This window comes from Coturnix japonica, chromosome 12 (genome assembly GCF_054131305.1).
Source record: "Coturnix japonica strain WE chromosome 12, WE-NBRP24, whole genome shotgun sequence".
Classification (NCBI taxonomy): Eukaryota; Metazoa; Chordata; class Aves; order Galliformes; family Phasianidae; genus Coturnix; species Coturnix japonica.
The window spans coordinates 2,180,095-2,201,881 of NC_140674.1; the positions used below are offsets into that span (position 1 = coordinate 2,180,095).

At 46.7% G+C, this 21,787-nt stretch overlaps 1 protein-coding gene across 5 annotated transcripts; it reads right to left on the reverse strand.

The window, feature by feature from the left end:
• Window positions 1-41: 41 nt before the first annotated feature.
• On the reverse strand, window positions 42-18,834 carry KLHL24 (kelch like family member 24). 5 transcript variants are annotated; one of them, XM_015870953.3, is made up of 7 exons: window positions 18,515-18,834; window positions 10,717-11,701; window positions 7,135-7,319; window positions 6,414-6,532; window positions 5,559-5,747; window positions 4,977-5,165; window positions 42-4,320 (listed from the first exon to the last, which is right to left on the reverse strand). In XM_015870953.3, the coding sequence occupies exons 2-7, from the start codon at window positions 11,634-11,636 to the stop codon at window positions 4,120-4,122; spliced, it is 1,803 nt and encodes a 600-aa protein (XP_015726439.1). In that variant the 5' UTR covers window positions 11,637-11,701; window positions 18,515-18,834; the 3' UTR covers window positions 42-4,119. The 5 variants fall into 5 exon arrangements, 4 of the variants coding, with proteins under 4 accessions (XP_015726439.1, XP_015726438.1, XP_085368644.1 ...); XM_015870952.3 differs by lacking the exon at window positions 18,515-18,834 and adding an exon at window positions 15,482-15,603; XM_085512518.1 differs by lacking the exon at window positions 18,515-18,834 and adding an exon at window positions 15,252-15,390.
• Between the last annotated feature and the right edge of the window lie 2,953 nt (window positions 18,835-21,787).

The following is a 21,787-nucleotide window of genomic DNA, read 5'->3' on the forward strand; positions in this document are numbered from 1 at the left end:
CCCTCCCCCCCCCGCAGCCCCAAGGCGGCACAGAGCGCTGCTCCAAAGGCGAATGTTTATTAGGTACATTGAACTTAAAAAAAAAGGAAATCAAACGACTATGCAAGAAATAAATGCAATACGTCAATGTTACCGCGATGGTGCTACGCTACAGAACCGCTGTCAGCACGGCCGGCAGAGCCCCGCCCGCTGCGGGCTGACCCGGGCTGCCCTGCGAGCGGACGGCACAGGAACGAGCTCCGCTGTCACGGCTCCATCCGCCGCAGCGCTGCCGGATCGGAGCATCTTCTCGTGCTCCGAACACGCCGTGCTGCGCTTCTTGCCGCCCAGCGGCGGCGTTTCTCTGTCCCAGAAGAGCAGCAGCAGCAGCTGGCCGTGCCCAGGAGGGCGATCCGGACTCTTCACCACACACAGACATGAATTCAAGGCACGGAGATTTTGTCAGCATAACAAACTCTTTCTTTGGAACTCAGTACTTAGGAAGCCGTGATTACGGTATCAACACACTGTATTGCATCACTTATAACAGCGTCATGGTCAAACCAGCCACATTATCACACACAGGTGGGGACACACAGACACCTGAGCAGAAAAGCCCTGTTGCTGTTTGGGCAGCTGAGGGCCGGCAGCACACACAGGGCACGTCCTCACCAGCAGCTCCATTTGCTGTTCCTTGATGGTGGGCCCGCCTTCAGATGAAAACATTCTGGTTGCCTCACTGTGATCGAGCCCTACATGCTCTCCTGGTCTCTGTGCGGCCAATTTCACAGCTCCACCTACCCACGAGGCAGAGCTCCAAGCAGTGCCGTGCCTGCACAGAGGGAAACTGAAGGCTGCAACTGCAGCTGCTACCATAGGGGAGCTCAACTACTGCAGAAGCTGAGCAGCCATCACCGTGCTGATGAAAGGCAGCAGCTGCACTCATGTTTTCCATGCAGAACCTGCCCAAAGCCAGGACGAAAACACATTAACTTTCTTCTCAGTTTAACGTCGCATTGCTAAGAATGGAAGGACGTTATCTGGTGAACTTTGGAACGGGATGGCGTGGATATCAAAATACAGAAGGAAAATATTTACTCTAATTTCTTTTTAAAGTGTGGAATACATCATGGAGAATTAATTACTTAATGGAGGGAGATATCAGACGGCTCTTTATATCTGCACTTAGGTGTGACTTTGGGGAGACCTGACCCCTGTGCCTGCACAGAGTTAAGCTGACAGCACTGCTTTGCTTTAGAGTTGCTAAAGCTCTTACCATTTATGATGCAAATCTTTTGATTGTGGTGGAAGACATCCAAACTTTCCTCTGGGCTGAGGAGGGGGAGAAACAAACAAGCAGCTGGCTCAGCCACCACATGCAGTCAGCTGCAGAGCAGGCAGATTTAAGCTTTGACTCCTATACGCCAAAGCGAAAGGCATCAGAGAACAGGTGCCTCAGGAAGGCAGCCTCCTAAACAACAAATCCTTCTGCAAACATGGTTGAACCGTTCTCTTCTAGCACATCCAAAAATACAGCAGGTCATAAGGGCAAATCAGACTCAGAAAGCAAGGATGAAGTGTTTGCTTGCTCTAAGGAAATAACTGCATGAACAACTGCCGTTCTAGCAATGCTACACACCAACTGTCTGGCTTTGCATACAGGCTCCCAAGAGCTGTAAGCAGAAGTTTTCTCCTACGTTTACATTTCTGCATTTACCAGTTCACTCAACACTTTACATTTCAAAAATAATAGGAAACGGTACATAACTTGTTAAGAAAATACAATGCAACTCTAAACCGCGTTTTCCGAATGATAAAAAGCAGTATTACACTATTTACAGAGTAGTGCAGCATTGTAAACAGACTAAAGGGTATCTATACATAAAGGACACTGAATCAGAACGCTTACAGACAGCTTAGCATGACAATCAACATCACAAACCTTAATAGAAACATGAAGGAAGAATATGTTTCAAACTGCATCTCTAATGAAGTGCTCCTATCGCTTCGTACATTTTCATTTACAATGATGGCACAAGTTATATACAGTGTTCATATATGGTATCAGTTACTGGGCAATTTACCATTGCTATCAGCGGACCTTATTCACAGGTACTAAAATAAGCTTTCTGAACAACACTCAGTGAGCAGACACACCAGAAACTTGGAAAAGGATTTCATTTATATCTAAGTTCTGCCTTAGGTTTCCAAATGGCTTCCTATTCAGGGCAATGTGAATGTACATGGGGCTCATCTCCTAATTACATCGTTGATATGCAGAATTTCGTATTTTATCAATATTCTTTACAAATACGAAGCAGTGTTTGGTATTCAGCCAGAAACTGAAATCTGTGTCCTTTCCTGAGGTTGCAAGTTAATGCATCACAAAGTGCAGCTCCCAGTGCTCTTTAAAAGTCATGACCGCGTGGCACTGAAAACGATGACTCCCAATTTGGCACAGCTTCACTGAGGGTCAGAATTTCCATCTCACGAAGAAACAAAGATGGTGAAGAAAGTCCAGCAGAGCAAACGGCGTTCCAGAGGTGGTGCTTGTTCTGTCCCTCCTGAGTAAGCATGGACACAGAATGCTAAGGCCAGCTCACCTCTGCAGAAGCCGTTTGCTTTTCTCTGCCCTGGCACTGACCAACTTCCCTACTGGCTGCTGTCAGAATTCCTTTGGAAGGGAGTTCCCGAGTTTTCTGGAGACTAATAGGAAACTGACAGATAGAAAGTCATGTTCATTTTCCAGCTCTCAAGTGCTATTTTGGTTTTCATGAACTTGTGCCTCAGCTGTACAGCTGCATAATGGGAATAAAGAGACCAAGTGCAGAAGTATAAAGAGGACTTAAAAGAAATACCTTCACTAAGGAAATCTGGGTTGAAATACACGTGCTTTGCTGGCTTCAAGAAGAGCCAAAACATGTTATGTGGGAGTTTCCCTCTCATGGCTACATGGACAGCCCCACAGCTATTTTTCTAGTGACACGAAGGACCTTCAGAACTCCTGACCTGTGGCTGAGCAGCTTTTGCAGTAGTTGAATTGCGCTGAAGTGACAGTCTGAAGAAAGACCAAGGAACACCTGGTGGGTATTGAATCATCTCTGCAGATGACAGGTTCTGGAGACCCACCTGTTTGCTGCAGGATACAGACTGAGCCCCCACCTCCACTGCGAGGTTATTAACAGTGCCATTATGAACAGCAGCAGAATCCAGAGCTCGTTCTTCTTTATCCCTTGAGTAGTTTAGAGACGCTTCACAGTGAGCAAGGAGCGAACCCAGCAACTTTCAGGCTTCATCAGGAATTCAAAAAGCAGGACTCCACGTTTGTTTCACAGAGCACACCTACAGCCCAGCAGTCACAAGTTTTCCATGTTCTGTAGCCGTGCACTTCTGGTAGGCATTTAAAAGCACTATGAATGAGGTCCATAGCATTCAGGTACACAGTCCTCGCTGCAGTATGTTGCACTGGCTCACAAAACAACTAAGATGTTGCTGTTCTTCTTCAGAGAAAAAACATTTACCTAATATTTCTCCTACGGAGCATAAATACTCTTTTTGTATGTTTTTGCTTTTGCTTTAAATCTCAAACCACGCATGATCTGAAATGAAATCTATTTGGTTAAGCCATGTAATCTGCTTGTAAGAATGCATTGCATATGATTTGTAATCATACAAGTTGTTTGTTTTTCTTAACTGAAGGTAATTATCCTGGATAATTCTCTGAGATTTACTTGCCTATGTACTTTTCCAATTAGCAGAGCCTGAAACACCTTGTAGGTATCACTACTTGGGACACAGGCACAAGTGCTTGTGAAGGCACCTTCCCTACAAAGCTTCCAGATTTAATTACTAAACGCACATAGGACAACCATCTGATCACTAGTACAGCATAGTCTGGTTACTAGAGAGATTTGTAGACTGAAGACTAGTTTAATTCAATTAAACCTCCTTGCTTTTTGTTTGGTTTTTTTTTTCCTTTTTTTCTCTCTCCCCAAAAAGGCACAGGATACAATTGTTTTTTATGACACTTAGGTAGGGAAAGGGCATTTTCCCACTTCTGGATTTATAAATCGGCCTTGCAGCAGACCACTGGATTCATTCATGCCATCATCTTCTCCTTGTCTTCTCCTCCAAAAAAAATTACAGTTTAAAGCCTTTTTCGTTATACCTATGAATGGTCACACAGCCGTGATACGATACTGGCCTGGGCATGGCTGCTGCTCCTGTGATAATGCCCGTTGCAGGATCATAGCAAAGAATAGTGTCTGTGGCTTCACCGTTTTCTCGTCTTCCACCAAGGATATAGATTTTTCCATTACACACAGACATGCCACAATTCTCCTGTTTCAAAATACACCAAAAAAAAAAACAAACACGTGATTATCTGAAAAAGAGAAATTTCAGCATTGTGACTATTGCTTGTAAACAGACTGGTCTGTACCATTCCCACATATATTTAAAAGACAGGGAAAAGTGATTCAACACACACATGCACTTTATTACTGAAGGGACACACGCTGTTAAGTGTTCCACATCCTGAAGCGACATGGCTCTCACTGCTCAGGTCAGATACCTCCTGTGCTGTACGGTATTCCTATCTGCACTTGAGAGCTTTTCAATGCAACAAAAAATACTGATGGATGTTTAGAGTCAATTATAAGAAAATTACTATCTTAAATTCACATTTAAAAAAAAACAAAAAACATAACAGGGCCTGACAGAGATTGGTTTCTATTCACTTGAAATGTTACCCAGTGTATTACACTCTTGTCCAACAGGAACTTCTCTCAAAGATTGGTCTGGCTAACACTGGCTCTCAGCTTAAAATAGATTAGTTTAGCCTCTTCTCTAAGATCTTCTATTATATAGATGAAGAAGTAAAACAAGGATGGAATTAAGAGATGCAATCTTACCAGGTTTAAATAAGCTTCAATTAACATCCTCCTAAGATATTAATGTAAATCAATACCTTTCAGACATCTACAGGCCTTTATTACCTGTCTGCTGAACGTATTCTGTACATGCATCCAGTAGTCCTCAACTGGATCATAGCAGTATATTGCCTTGGTGAGCCCACCAGCAACATAGATCAGATTGTTTAAAGACACAGCCGTAATGCATCTTTTTGCAATAGGGATAGTTGCACGGAGCAGCCAAGAATTAGTGTCAGGATCGTAAGATTGAACCTGAAAACAAACACATGCATTTGAGATTAAAAGCCCACCCAGAATTATAGTGTGTCACACCCACAGAGTTCATAGCATAGACAGAGAAGGAAGCAATACCTCACCAAGAAAATGAGGTCCATGTAAATACAGGCATGTGTATGAACAGTCTTTGTATAGTCTGTATTCAACACCTTTTCCAAGCAGTTTGGTTTAAGCCTAACACAGCACATTTAATGTCCACGACAGAGCCCAAAGTAACAGCATACTAATAAGTCACTGCTCCTTGCTATGCATTTTTGTATTTTTCTCATTCCATACTCCACCCAAAGCCAATTAAAACAGATCTCTTCATGACCCATCTTCAAACCAACATTTCTCTTTACTAGAAGAGATGCAAAGCAGTTAAGTGACCTTGTCAGAACACGTGTTGTCGTCAGGACCACCCCCGATCACAAACAGTTTGCCGACACAGCTGGTGACTGCAGGAGAGCTCACAGCTTCCTTAAGGGGAGCCACCTCTGTCCAGCGATTGGAAAACGAATCGTAGCACTCCACGCTGCTGAGGCGGTTCTGCCCATCATACCCTCCAACGACGTAGACCTAGGTGACATGGTGAAAAGTACCATCATTTCCTTTTTAGAGTCCTCTTTACATTCAATATACATTTACATTTCTTTCCTGTGGCATCTCTCATATTTAAGAAGCAGATCTCATTATCAATTGTGCCCGCCCTCCTTCCTCTGCTTGCTGCATCTCTAAAACTTCCTCCAATGGACACACACACAGCCCTTCCCTAACTTTGATTAATGGAGTCAGCTGATCCCAACTACTAGTTGTTGGCACAAACAAATCTGCATTTCCTTATAGCAACACAGCTGGTTGATTTCACTATAAAATACTAAATAAAAGACAAAGCAGTGCTGCTTTTTCTTCAAAACTGCACAAATCGTTTAGATTTTGAGAGCACTTTTTGTATGAGGGCAAACTCTGATACGTCTTTGCCTGATAAAAACAATCCCAAAACTTGGAGCCAAGTCATTTGGATGGCAGCTCACAAAAAACTCTTTGAGGATTTTCAGTTCCATGGACAAGGACTGACTGATCAAAGCATAATTACTTTAAATATTACCTTATCTAAACATATGAAATATGATTTAATGGGCCATGCAACAAGATAATGATAAGCATGTACATATGTCATCTCCCCTGCTTGCTTACACATCTGAAACACCCCAGCCAAAGGAATTATAAATGTACTTCTCTTACTTTACCAAGAAGAACGGCCATTTTATGACGCCATCTGCCTTTATTTAAGGAGGCAACTCTGATCCAAATGTTAAGCTGAGAGTTATAAATCCATACATCCCGACTATTGATTCTTCCACCTTTAGGAACAAAAATATGCCAGTCTGAATAAATTAATCCCAGGATGAGAAATGTCAGCTACTGCCATGACCCTCTATGGAATTATACTCTTTTCACACTTGGCTGAAGTCAGTTCCAGAAGATTTCAGAACATGAAAACATAGATAAGTTATTTTACTTCTGCAAACCTCTCCCAGCATGCTGACATCATATTAGATTATTTCTTGAGATCGGGATGCAACTTAATGGTTTTTGCCCATGCTTTTCAGGCTTTCTGGAGCGTAACTACCTGAGCAAGACAATCAAAATGGGAATCTTAACTGCTGCTGTGCCTTGGGGCACATTGCTAACATGAGCTGTTCCCTTCTCTTTGATCCGTGCACCATCTCCTTCATTTTACATTCTGCTCACATGGCAAAGATGCTACAAACCTGAGGAGGCAGATTCTTTGCTTAAACTTTACATGTGGGACTCAGCATCTATGCCACTGCTGGTAACACAATCTATCCTTCCTAGAAGGCCTAAGTGAGGCGTATCTAAAACAAAATACTACAAAGGGCTGCCATAAATGAATGACCAACTCAGGGTGCTCAAATTGGAAGGAATTGCAAGGATTATTCACCTGAAACAAGGATATCATTCCGTAGGGCACACACTGCATACTCAGACTTGGTGAACTCTGGAAGTTTGGCCAGTGATTTCCATTCTCCTGTTACAGGATCGTAGCACTCAGTGTACGGCAAGTTAAACCCTCCAACTCGTTCACAGCCTCCAACAACAACTATCACCTCAGAATAACCAGTTGATCTAAAAAAGGGAAAACAAAGCTCAGATTAAGAGGTACTTATCGGTATATGGAGGCCAGATAGCAATGTCTTCAAAAACTGTTTGGAAAAAAAAAGTCAGAAAATTCAAGCTGAAAAAAGAAAACAACAACTCTCAAAGTAGGCATGAGATAGTCTGCAAAGCTTTCATATTGTTCCACACTCGTTCTTCCTTCTGATCTGATGCTTCTGCATTATATACACTCTGCGTTCACAGTAGTAGAAAAATTTACTATATTTTAAATCCACATTTGAATGCAGAGAATTGACCATCACCTACAAGCAAATCAGGAGTGAATTTTATCCCTTCTCTCCAATGCGTACACATGAACATTCCTCAAAATCCTTTCTTTTCAGGGTTTCTTAAAAGAATCTTGCTCTAATACAGTTATTTCCAGGTCTGCTGTGTAGTAATCAAATAAAATAACCCAAGATTTACTTTTAGTCAGCTTTGTTGTTTTGTGCTTAAACTTTGATCCTCATGAGTAGAGAGATCCCATTCATATCACTGCTGAGTATCACACTGTCTCAAAACAAAAACCTCACCCTGCTTTATGACTGTGCCTGAGCTAAAACTTGTATGATCCATGCCCCGGTTTCCTAATATTTGAACTCATGCATATGCATATTAGCTTATAAATCTCGATGACAACTTCCCTGCTTTGAAGAATCATGAACAAAACCATTTAGCTCTTCTACCTCCTTGTCACCACATCATAAATAAAATATACTCTTCTATCTTACACAAAGGCAAAGGTAGCTGAAAAGGCACTATAAGAAAGATTACACAGTGAAGATTTGTATCTGTGGAGGCACTTTACACATCTGAACTAGACTGGAGAACTCTCTCTTCTGCGGCTCAGCTTTGAAGTGATGTTGACTCTTGGTTTCTGTGCATTTACATATTTGAAGTACTCCTTTTTAAGAGAAACAGCTCTGAAAAGAATCTCTCCAAAGGCAGGAGAGGAAAGACTTCTGTACTAAGGCAGTACCCAGGAAAAGTTCTCTTAAGAGTGAGTTATTATAAGCTCACAACCTGCCCAGAGGCAAGTCTAGATATCAACTAACTGCACGTTGAAAAAGTGTCTCTCTGCAGATTACTTTTTAGATTAGAACCAAGCCCTCTATTTACTGAAAAGCTTATTGTACTGAAATGTGTTTACTTTCTCAGCTGAACAAAACTGGATTGGAGAGAGCTCACTGTGAGAATCGTGCTCCTTAAAGAGGATATTAGTTTAGCACAATGTTTTAAATCCAAGGAAAAAGAAACATCTGAAAGGTTTAGTGCCTACATAGCCGTACACTTTCTTCAATTAAGAAATATTTTCTCTGTTCCATTTCCTTGAACAAGTCTTACACTGCAGAGATCTTAAAGTCAGTTCCAAATGAACTGATGATATCTGTGAATGAAGGTTAGAAGAAGCTGCAGTTCCCAGATAGGATGTGAAGCAGTGGTACAGGGGGTCCTCCTGACAGCCCCTGAAGGAAGCAATATGAGCTGAGAAACAGAGGCAAGCTAGAAGTTCCAGGGGAGATCTTCCAGGTATGAAGAGGTGAGAGAATGGATAATATCTGACAACATCACATTATCCAGTGCGCTCCTAAAGCAGCTTTCCAAGGGGTCCCAAGCTGCACACAGGCCTTTGGCCTAGGGAACAGTGCCAAGCACCAGTGTGTCAGCTGTACAGAAGAACATCCAATAATTCAGAGATTCCATTCAAAACCATCTTAGGTCTGGGAGACAAACTACACGGCTCCTCCCAGATACTGATTGTGTAGCAAATGGGAAGATAGAAATGCCAAGTGAAATCAAAGGTCACCTCCTTTGAGCCACACACCTTCTTTGGCCACATACCTATATGTAGCCAAAAAAGATGTGTCAAAATGTATGCAACTGGAGCAACTTCTTACCAGTTAAAGAGAACGTTCAGTTAACAGACGGCTTTAGAGGAACTGTGTGAGAAAAGGATTCATGGGAACTTGAAAATCTAAAGATAACTTGAACCACAGAGCAGCAAGAGCCTGGCTGATAGGTTTTTGGGGGGGGGGGGTTTGGTTTCATCTCTTTTTGCATATGGAAATTTATTATTGCTCACTGCCTGAACAGTGCTCACAGATCTGCTGTGCAACACAGCCAGCAGGGGACAAGAGAAATTCAGCCTTAACATGTCACTATGTCACTGCAGGTACCTCCTCATCAGCTTCCAAAAGAAAGAAAAAAAAACAGAAGAAAAACCAACCCTGGTCTTTAAAAAAATGGGTACTTCACACTACAACTGCATCCATATCCATACAAGGAATTATAAGTTGCTTCCATAAGTTTCAGACAAAACACTTGGGAGATTCTGATGCTACGTCCTATTTCCTTTTAGAAAGAGTTCATATTAAAAAAGGAATTGGAAGAAATCAAGAAGGAAAAGACCTTTCCAATGTCCTCTGCTCCCCAAACCTTGAAGAAATGCCCAGAAAAGCTGTGATGAAAACATGGGTAAGGAGAGACCTGGTAACTGTTTTAAATCATCACCTCTTTTTGCTATAGGCAACCGAAATAAATAGGCAAACAAATAGGCAGAAACAAATGACAAAGAACTATTCCACAAATGCAATCTAGAAGAGGGGAAATAATTCCTGCTGGGAGGCCAGCCAGCTTTTTCTCTTTTAATGACTTCTCTCACTCCTGCCTACTCAGATTCACACTGCTGCTTATTAGGTCTAGCAGGAAGAAACACGAGGCAGCCTGAAATCACCTGTATTAGGTGAAGTATGGCATTCACAGACTGGAATGCTACAAAGACACCACCACAGCTCCCTCAGACCCCACTCAGGGAACTCCCCACAAACCAGCATTCCCAGCATCTGAACTTCAGAAAACCAAAAGCTCCCAGACCTTCTGTGGCAATGCACAGCTATAAGAAGCTTTAAGAAGAAAATACTTGGGGTGGGGGAAAGATCACAACCACCGCTGGCCATCAATTGCGTTCCTCTCACATAGTCAGTCACTGTTTGTATTTTGTAACACATCATTAAGAAGCACTAAGTCTTTATTAATATGTCGTGGAATAAGCAGGAAATGTTTCAGGTCCTGCTTCACAGTTCTTCAAAAATGAAAGATACTATTTCTTTATAGTTAACAACCTGTCCTTTTGCCGTCTACTGCTGCTTTTTACAGCATTTTACAACGTAACAAGTAAATCCTCTGCATATGTATCCCCATCCATATTGTTTGTAGCACACTGCAGTTACCTGACTTGCAACAAAAGAAAGAAGGTCAGACAATAGAATTGTTTACTAGCTATCGCATGGCAGATTTCAAGACTCTGTGACTGCATAAAATAACATCAAGCAAACATCAAATCATATGAAATAAACTATTTCCTCACCTGCGTGGCCGAGTCCTGGGAGACATCATCTCATTGCCAAGGATGTGGTACCTCCTGGCCTCGTGCAGCAGCTGATAGCACTCCGGGGAGTTCTGAATCAGCTGGTCCACTTCCACAGTCTGAACGAAGTAGTTGGGGTGTAACAACGGGAGCCTGACGTGCGTCAGCAGCTCGTGTAACACTGGCCTTCGCAGCTCCACCGCCCGGTACACCCAGCGCATGACAGCTTCAAACACCATCTCCTCCTTCGTGATCACCAGCTCGTCGCTGCAGATGTAATCAATAAGCTCATCTTTGCCCAGCTCGAGGAACTCTTCATGCTGGGACACGTCCTCAAATGTCTGCAGTGCAAAATTCCTGCACTTGGTGAACAGCGTCTTGAGCGAGTGCGTGTCTGCGAAGCGCTGGATGCCCAGGCAATTGCAGGGGTCCAGCTGCTCTTCCAGGAACTTGGCACAGGCATCGCGCAGAACGCTGATCTGAAAGAGGCTCGATGTTTCAAAGAGATACTGCACGTTCTCCGTAGTGATTTTCACCTTGCCAGTGTACACGTATTGCAAGAAGCAATCCATAGCTTCGGCTAAAATGCCGTTGATCTCCACCAGCATCTCCCTGCTCTCTCGGTGATCGTTGCAAAACATGGCTCTGAAGTAGCTGCTGCAGGCTGAGAGCACCGCGCGGTGGCAGGGAAACTCGCGGCCCTCCACACAGATGATGACATCGGTGAACAGGCGGCTGTCTCGGAACTCATTGAAGATCTGCAGAATGCTTTCGGCGTGCGACGATCCCGAGGAGAAGTCAAAAAATTCAGGGCCTGACAACGACTTTGGGTCCATTTCAAAAACTTTCCTCTTGGTTGCAGGGGAATCTCGTATCCCACTATCCTCTCTATTCAGTCTGCGTCCCAATATTAGTACCATTGTTACATCAGTTGGCTATAGAGTCATTGAGAAAAGTTGGCTGAGCTTCTCTGCAGTGCCACGGCCTGAAAAATAAAGAACACTTCAGCAGTCAGCCCGATATGTTCCTTGCTTCATCACAATACACAGCCAAGACACACGCGTAGGCACACAGTGGGTACAACTTCCCACCTAGGAAGTTCCATGTGTACCTGGGTACCATCTATTGGGTCACCTAGAGCTGACCCAATATCTCAGAGCAAGTGACCTTGTTCAGGGCATGGCAGCACCATCTGTTACATGTTAAAAACAAACCCCACCCCCTACACTATTTGTATACTATACATAGAACGGGTGTCAGGGCTGACGAATTCTGAACATCCCAACATTGCCAGCATAGGATTAGGGCTCAACGTAAGCGAAATGGGACCTCAGCTTCAGCAGATCGCCTTACTGACACAAACCAAAGGCTCTCCTGCACAAAGCTACAGAGCTTGGGCTCTTCTGGCTTTGGAGCCTTCATGTAACACTGTAATAAAACTGATCAAAAGGTCAGGGGGGAAAAGCAAAAAGTCTGCAATACACAACTGGAGCTGAGATAAACAACTCCTCCACCCACTATCACAAATCCCACACTACTTACACTACCAGTGGTTAACAGCCATCAGTTACCTCAAGGAGCAGCACTGATCACCGTAACTGTTTTCACTTTTCCACTCCCCATGTCTAGAAATTAGTTCACTATTCACCTAAGCTGGAATCAATAACAAATGTAAGCTGTTAATACGCAACAGAGAATAGAGAATGACATTTGTATAAAGCTACTGAAACTGAAGACCAGAGGAAGTTTACCAAGGAAAGACATTTTCTGCTCTCCTAAGAACTACAAGCAAACAATGACTAGCAATAACACTGCTCTCTTTCCAGTTAGAAGTACACAATGTACAACATCCCTCCCAGTACAGATCATAAAACTGCTGAAGTAGCAAAAATGCTCAAATCCCAGTAAACACAAAACTAGTGTTTTTTTCACCTAAAATCTTGTGCAGATCCTGGATGTTAGAGGCAATGTGACCAGTGGATCTGGCAGCAATATGGCTCATTGGCACCCCTGAACTGGAAGTGAACTGGATGGCAGTCCAGCAGAGGACTGGGCAGAGCAGCCCAAGGCTCTCACACAGATACCATCCCACATGCAGGTACTTCTTATGTGTATGTCTAAGAGAATATGCTCCGAATTATTGTAGAACTCATTGATTATTTTTTCCTGCAAATAATCAAAGAGATGCTTTGGTTTCCATTGTTCCCAATGCAGAGAGTCAGTAAACATCAGCTCCTAGCACAGATTTATTTCCTGACATGTTAGCACGTTCAGAGCTGCAATTACCCAATCCAAACAGCCTGTACCGCTGTTTAATACAGATCACAACCAGCCATTCCTTCCTACCTTAAATAAACACAGCACCTTCAAAAGACATCATCTCTACAAAGACCAGGGACGTATGATATATATCTGCCTCCTCATTGAGAAAAATGTTTCTAAACCTCTCATATAAAATCTTTCACTTACGTTTACAAGGCAGATTCTCGGCAGGGCTCCTTTATCCTACAGAATACTTCATTTAATCGGAATTAAAGTGGGACAAACTGTCACTACAGCCTCTGAAAAACACTGTTTCAATGAGCATATCTAACAAAATCACTCTGAGACAACCAGCAAACGATGTATCATTAAGGCAGCCTGATCTGTAGCAGATTCTGTCTGAGGAATTTATTTCCCAACCATTCTGCATGGAATGACGTAGCCCACATAAAACCAAGAACAACAACAGCCGCTGCCATCGCCACCTCCCCAGCTGTGCTGCCAGCACCCAGCTTGGCCTGCAGTCCATTCCATACCACTCAGCACGGGAACATGGGCAGAAGTGAAAAGGGAAACGTAGCCAAGAAAACCTAAATATAAACCCTAAAAGATTGATTCTGGTGTCACAGCTTTAAATTGCTGTTTCATTCAAGTTAGTGGAAATTCTTCTCCAAAACAAAGCAGGTCTTTAGTTAGCAATGGGACACTGGAGTATGGAGAGGGAAGGAAACTGTGACTGTTAAACAAGAGCTGGGCTTTTTGTGCTGTGAGGAGTTAAAGGCTTACTAAGATACCGCATGATGCAATCACCAACAAATGAAAATAAGGCCTTTGGGCTAAGACAGCTCACTGGAGGAAGCGCTGCCTTCCTTGTACTTGAAACTAGGAATAGCACTAAATTACTGCTCACCAAACAACTCCTGTATGTTTCTGGGTTTTTTTTGTTGTTGTTGTTTTGTTTTGTTTTTTAAATGCCCTGACCATTTAAAGAAATGGAAGACTAAAAAGTAAATAATCTACAGAACGAATTTATTCCTAACCCAGAGGGCGGTGAGGTGCTGGCACTGCCGTGCAGAGAAGTTCTGGGGGTGTCCCTGGGTTGAAAAGGACCTCAAAGGCCACCCAGTCCCAACCCCCTGCTGTGTGCAGGGTCACCAACCAGCAGCCCAGGCTGCCCAGAGCCACATCCAGCCTGGCCTTGAATGCCTGCAGGGATGGGGCATCCACAGCCTCCTTGGGCAACCTGTTCCAGCGCCTCACCACCCTACAAACCATTATGTCCCCTTCCATCCCCAGCTCTAACAACTGTCGGGACACACACAGCCGCCTGCACATGCAGGGACAGGAGGCACTGAGCAGCCCCACGGGTGGCAGGCAACCCACCCACAGGGTGGAGGAAGAGGCACAAACTTTCCTTCCACCAACAACCAAACACGGCGTTTTTTCTTCCCTTCTTCACAACACAAAGTGAAGCTGTTTGTTTTAAGGGAGCGTTCGCTTGTGGTTAACGGGAGGAGCGTCAGAGCGATGGAGCCTCCTGATAAACAGCAAGAGCTTGTCGGTAAGAACCAACACGGTGCCAGCAGACTGACGAGGTGCAGGCAGTGAGGGGCAGCGAGTGAGGGGCGGCGCACAGCTCATCTGCTACAAGCGTCAGCAACGCCAGAACCCGGCAATAAACGCGGCCGTGACACATAACGAGCTCAATGCCCTCAGAAATCGCCCAGCAAAAAACAGGAACTGATTTGGACGTGAGACTCACGGGTAATTGAGGCCAAAAATACCCAAAAGCGAGCAGGAAAAAAAGAAAAAACAACAACAGAACCGTCGAGCACGTGCAGAAGCGTGTGGTGAGCGCTGAGCGGGGTTACAGGGCGGCCCGGCCAGCACCGCACCGCGTAGCGGCGCCGACACGGGCACGCGCCGTCCGCAGGCGGGGACGCGCACGGGGAGCGCGGGCCCCAACAGGCCCGGAAGCGCGGGCCGCTCCCAGCGCGCACCGCCACCTTCCTGCTTACACGGCACAGCCCTGCGGCAGCACGCGGCAACGCAGAGCACGGAGCAGCGGCACAACGCGGGGCACAACGCGGGGCACAGACGGGCGGGAACGTGGGGATACGCGGACACGCGCCCCTCAGGCCCCCGCCACCCCCGTCCCCTCGCGCATGCGCACCGCCGCCACCCCGTCCCGCCACCGCCCGGCGCACGCGCGCCCTCCATGTCACCTTCACCCCGCGCCGCCCCGCCCCCCCCGCCCGCCGCCCAATCCGCACCGCGGGGCTCCGCTGCGCCGCCGCCCGGGGGCACGGAGGGAGCGGGGAGACCAGGGGTTACGAAACCACCGCGGAGACCCCGGACCGCCGTGAGCCGCCGAACGGCCCCGCTGCCCGCGGGCAATAGCGGAGATACGCGGCTCCCGGCGGAACACGGACCGCAGCTCCCCGCCGCTCCGCGGTCCCGCCCGCTCACGGTCCCGCCGCTTTCCGCTCCCCGCTGTCCTCACCCTCCGCGCTCCGGTGCCGCCCGCAGCCGAGCAGAGCCGTGCCGGGTTCCGCGCGGTGCCGCCCGCCGTGTCGCTCAGCGCGCAGCTCTGCGGCCGCTGCCAGCGCCGCTCAAAACAAAGGGGCCGGGCGAGCACGTGACCCGCGGCACGTGACGGCGGCGCTGGGAGCTGTAGTTCGGGGTCAGCGCGGCGGGATGACGAGCCGTGCCCGGCCGGGGCAGCGCGGAACTAAAGACGGGGACAGCAGCGAGCTGCAGCTCGGATTGCAAAGCACACAGCGGATCTTAACGGCGTGTGGCATGAGGAAAAATGCGGCTCTGAAAAGCGCATGGCCCCGAGCAAATGTTTTGCTTAAAATAGCCCCTCGTGCCCCATGTGCCCTTCTGAGCGCTGGGATCGGGCCGACCCTGCCCAGCTCAGCTCAGAAATAGAGAAGAGATTAAGGGCAGTGGTGGGCAGTGAAACGGGAGAGGAGGGTGCCCCGGGATGGCCCGGGGAGCTGTGATCAAACCGCATGTGGTAAGGGAACCTGTGTGAAAAGGGCAAATGGAGCGCTCAGAATGACAATAATAATTACTGACCCTGGCTGGGCAATCGGTGGTTTCATAACCTGCTCACGATGCACCCGAGGGCCGGCACGGCAGGGATGGATGCAGGGGCTGTGCCGTGTGGGTGACCTGCGGGGCTGGACCTCGGGCACAGCGGCCGAGGGCGGTTATTAAAGGTGGCTCGTTCCTGTAAAGCTCTGTTAATAGTTCTTTAGCAATGCAAATCGAGCGTTCAGTGTGTTCAGAGCAGGTCGGGTTGTTGCTGTCTCTCTCTGCCCATCGCAAGGCTCTCCGATAAAATTAGAAGCTGATTGGCAATCCTAGCGCATCCTGGCAGCATCCCTGTGTTTATCTGCTGGTGCTGAGTCTGAGCCCCGCACACAGCGATGCCACCTAAACGGGTCAGCGCATTCCTCCCGCTGAAGGCGTTCACTATTTTAAGCAGCCATGTGCCGACATGGCCATGAGAATTTTCCGCTGCCGTGTGAATGCCTTTGCTCCCTTCCAGGTATTCAGAACATTAAGCACAGCTCAGACGACTGTCAGGTGATTGATGCACATAGGGATGCACAAAGGGTTGGGGTTCTATGGGAGTGAGGGGTGAAGCTGGAGGCTGCTGGCCCACGCCAGCCCCGCTTTACCTCTCCTCCCAACACCCCTTCTAAGAGGCTCAAAACAAGGCCCACGGGAACAGTCTTCCCATGCAGAAAGCAGGTGTCTGCTTTTTCCACCCAGTATCTCCCATCTCCCAGGCCTGGGAGAAGGCTAAGGGAGTGGAATCCCAAAGCTGAGAAGAACAAGCATTGCATCACTGCTGCTATAAACACTGAAGTATTTCCTTTTTACAGCCCTTACAGCACCGAGAGAGCATGAAAACAATGCCTAACCCGGCAAGACAGGGACATGCTGGGGTTTGTCTGGAGCTTCTCTATAGGGAGAAGCAAAGAAACAGCATTGTCTGAGCTCTTTTTAGCCACAGAGGGAAAGACCTGAGGGGCTGTTGCTGCAGAACAGGCAGACAGATAGCACCTATAATCACACAGTTACACAGGCACGAGGCAGTGCCCAGGCTCTCATGGCAGTGCTGCAGTACCTGCTGGACCACCACAGCCCCTACACCCCACCAAGGCCAGCTGTTCTTTTGCACTCAATTCTGCACCACACGCCTTCACTTGTGCCGTGCTGCCGCAAACAACACAACTCCAACTTTGCCCTCCAGCCACACCTCACCATCCTAAACCATTTGCCCCTGCCAAGACCACTCAGTAGGCAGGGCACCTCTTCATCTCTGAGTCCTTCAGGCACTTTACAAGTTGAATAAATCCCTTCTCCAGTCCAAATAACCACAAAAAGCTTAGTCTGCCCATGAAGCAGAAGGTAAGGTGGGCCTCAAGCAAACGTGACTTTGGAGGCCTGCATGCCTGGTCTGAAGGCAGCGGCCGCCCCGCTCGGACAGACAGGGGGATGTGGAAACAGCTGCCATGTAGATGCAGCTGTTTCAGAACAGCACGCAAAATCCCCCCTGGATCAACACCCGCTTGCCCATTCTTTGTAAACAAGGCTCTGGGCACCTGCTCTGAGGCCAATAATAGGGCTGCTGCTGGGCCTGAGATACCCCTAAAGGAGATGGCCTCATGCCTCTCCACCATGCTGCCCACCTGCTCACAGCGCTGTGCCAAACGAGGCCGTGCTGCAGGGCTGAGGGCTGCCCATGAAGACAGGAGGGAAGATGCTATCAGCATCATCCCAGGAGAACACCTTAATGAAGGTCTGCAGATTCCAGCCAGCAACTAAATCAACACCTTGTTTTGCCAAGGAAATGTTGTGAAATCTGTGGCTTACGCTTTGATCCCAAGCCTTCCCTACCCACCTATTTGTGAGCAGAATCATTGGGCAGAAATGACCATAAAACTCAGACTGGACAGGTGGGGAGCTGCCGATAATAAACATTGCTCAGTCACGTTGCAGGGCCAACACGCTGAATCCTGAAGGAAGAGTGGAAGGCGTAAACCACCCCCCGTGGTCCATGAGGTACAAATGCCTTCTGAGCCTTCTGGATTTAATGCTTTTATACAGGAGATGCTATTTTGTGATTTAAAAAGAGGAGGAGAAGTTAAATGAGGAACATGTCGTTATGGTAGACAGGAAGCAATAAAGAGGCAAGTATGTCTCATTTCTTTAGAGCCTTGTTATATTCATGCTATTTATGTATTGTTTCCTACGACAAACCTAACATCCATCTTTCCTCCAGCACGGAAGCCCACTGACAGGAATCTGAATTCCTCTGGCTCTTTTTTCCCCAGGACAGGAATCACAGAGATGGAGAAATGCATGAAGAGAATTCTCCATGTCTTTTTTTGATGAGAAAATCACATTTTTTTAAAGTAATTATTGATTGGCAGAAACAAACAAACAAACAAACAGCCTCCAGTCGCATTCCTAAGGCTGAAGCGGTACAATTAGCAGCGACAAACGCTCCCATTACCTGTTCTCCGCTGCCCCGCACAGCCGGCCGCCCCTCGCCTTGCCCGCCGACCCTCGCCCGCTGCCGCTCGCTCCTGCTGCTCGCAGCTCTGCCTGGCTCCTCCTCCTGGCCCGGCACCAGCCTGCCCAAGGACCTGTCACTATTTCCAAACCTGAAGCGTTGTTGCTCGCCCAGCCTTGTGCTGCTGTCCCAATGCCCTACATTCCAGACAGCTGCCCTGATGCATCGCACAGCCCCGACCTGACAGCTCTCGAGGAGCTTTTGCAGCAGCCCCACGGCTCCTGGCAGGCCTGCAACACGGCGTGCCAAGCTCGGGGCATGAGCTGCCACCCTGCTAGTCATCCAGTATGGGCCATCCTGTGGGGCTGGGTTGGCTCGGGGTGGCCCAGCCATGGTGCTCTGGCTGTGCTGCTCCAGGCACAGTGGGCAGCAGCAGGATGCCCAGCTGCAGGGCAGGTGCTGGGAGCATTCTGCTGCTAGGAATCTGCTGCACTCACAGGCAGAAAGCACAGTTATACCAAGATTGCTCACACCAGCTTCTAAACCTGCTGGCAAACGTGCTCCTAAGTGTGTGCCTTCAGATCCATTTTGGAGAAGCTGAAGCACACTTGGATAATTTCCTGCCCTCCTCAGAAAACACTGCAGCTCCTTCAGCACTTCCACTTCTTGTTTTTCACATTGCTGCACTTCATGCCGTGTCTTTATTTGCATGAGGACATGAACGATTCACCTTCACCGCTTCCAAATTTAGGTCATTCATAATTCAGTTACATAAAATGCAGTAACAGGTTTTTACTACTGTTAATAATTAGGAAGATGTGCATTTCCATAACATAATCTGTCACTGTCTGTGGTGAGAAATCTCATTTGGCTTCATCATGTTTAGATTTGGCTTCACTTGCACATTGTTTTTTGCTTTGTGTCCATGGGAGATTCCAGTCTGACACACCTGGACCTGCCAGGGGTGCAGAAGGAGCCTGAAGCTGGGCTGGATGTGGTCAGAAGGGCAGGCTGCAGTTCTGTGCCCCCAGAACACGCAGATAATTGCACTGGCTTTTCTCCTTAAGGCCTTCCCAAACTTCATGCCAAGAGTTTTTACATCCTGAGGAGGAAATCCATGTTACAAACCAGCAAAAATCCATCACAAGGAACACAAGGACCATGCTGATCATGGGGTCAGGGTTTCTAAGCTTTGAGCAGTCAAAAACCCAAAGCAAAATTCAGTCACAGCTCTGGAGCTTGACTGGCAGTGTGAGCTCATCAGTTAGGTATGTGTGCACAGAACTGGCTGAGATCGACAAGCCTTCATGAAAAATAAAAGTCAGCACTGCTTTACACTTCAATGAAACCTGAAACTGGACTTGTTTCCCTTGCTTTGGGAGTATGCTGTCACCATTTCACAGGGCTGCTTAACATATTCTCTGAATGGATCCAAGAACTGAAGTTTCGGTCCCACTGATGTCCTTCCCACCCATTACAGCATCAAGCACACACAGAGCGCCATATAATTCACTATAAATGGTAGTTTCCTACATTTCCCAGCCCTTCCTATGCACTACCGATCTCCTTCATTTCAAGTGCTACTTTGGTGGACAAGTTTTTATCAAGCTGTGACACCAGATCCTGAACTACAGCACCGTTGCTTTGTTCTGGGGTGTGTTCATACCTTGGCACTCCAGATATCAGGGCTTGTCTGCAGCAGCAGATGGAGGGGACCAAGAAATACAAGATCCAAATATCACTGAAGGCAGTAGGCCTCTACTTCTTCTAGTGTGACCACAGTTTCTTTTGTCCTCTTGCAGAGATCAAAGGTGCAATTTACTTAGAAGGAAAATTATTTGTGCATAAATGGGCATTAACTAATAACACAGAGAAGATGCTCTTAAATTCCAATGGGCGGCATAGCAGGCAGCACAAGGCAAGTGACCTAAGCATCTCGTTACTTACATAAAGTAATGCAGGAGGGAGTCTGATGCTGATGACAAAACCTCATTGTGAGTAACACTGGCAGGGCTTTTTTGAGAGAAATGCAGGACTAAGTTATAAGAAAATGGGACACTTCTTTTTCAAGAGGAACTAACTTTAAGAATTAGAATTCTTTCCCTGTTTGCATACAACAGGGACTGGAAATAACAGCTGCTATTCAGTTTCAAAGGCTGAGTATTCTGAGAGTAAAAAGATGAAGCTCTTGCCTGTTCTCATAGAAAACCTGCAGCAGTGTAAGCTACTTGTTGAGGAAATAATGTCCTTCTTCCAGAGAGAAGGAAAAGACTACTGTGAATGGGGAAGGATGGCTATGGCACTCACCAGCCACCACAGCCCAGACCTACTGCATTTCTTGTGAGTCTTACCTGTCTCTCCATCCCTAGTCTCCAGTCCTTCCAGTTTCATTTGGCTGCATCTCATCTTGGGCTACAAGGTCTTAAAAGACAGTGTTAAGTGACGCCTCAGCTTGTTGTGCCTGCAGCTTTGGGAGTGGCCATAGTGCACCCCCAGACTGCAATTTGACTTCTTCAAGTAGAATAAGAACTTTATTTAAATAGTAGCCTCCTTCCACCACTCCCTCAAAAGCCTATGAGAAGGGGATCAAAGATTTCTCAAGTTTAACTGGCCCATCGACACGTGAGAGTTAACCATTTTGACCTCTATAGCCAACAGCACAGGGGAACAATAACATGATTAGGACAACAGCCAGACTTTGGCTACTACACCCATATAAACTTATTTACTCTTTGATCTGCTGGCACCTCTCTTCCGCACAAGGTGAAAGCCTGGTTTGGAGTTACTCAGCCTCAGCACAACGCGTGTCTACCCCATGGTACCCAAGAAAACAATAAATGGGGGCAGCTGTTATTGCAGAAACATCCCAGCAAAGCCAGCCTGAGAACAAAAGCTGGGAATATAACGAATGCAGTGCTAGCAGCGTAACCTTGCGATAAACTTGAGTTAGGAGGTACTTTTTACCTCCCATTGAGGCCAGTGACCCAAATTTAAGGCTGATTTGATAACTCTGAACAACTGCACCTGCCCAGAAGTAGGGATGTTAGAAAGCTCAAGGAGTGGGTTTTGAAATGGAAGGTAGCACTGCTGCAGAAGAGGGATTGTGACTGATGATATGAAGATGTCAGCTTGCAGTTTGTAGAATAGCGGGTTCACAAATTCTGGGTGTATTTTCAAAAACAAAAATCAAGTTTCTCTATAGCTAAAATAAGGACACGCCATTTTAAGCTAGTGAACATTAGCCCAATGTTCTGTAAACACAAGGAATTTCCC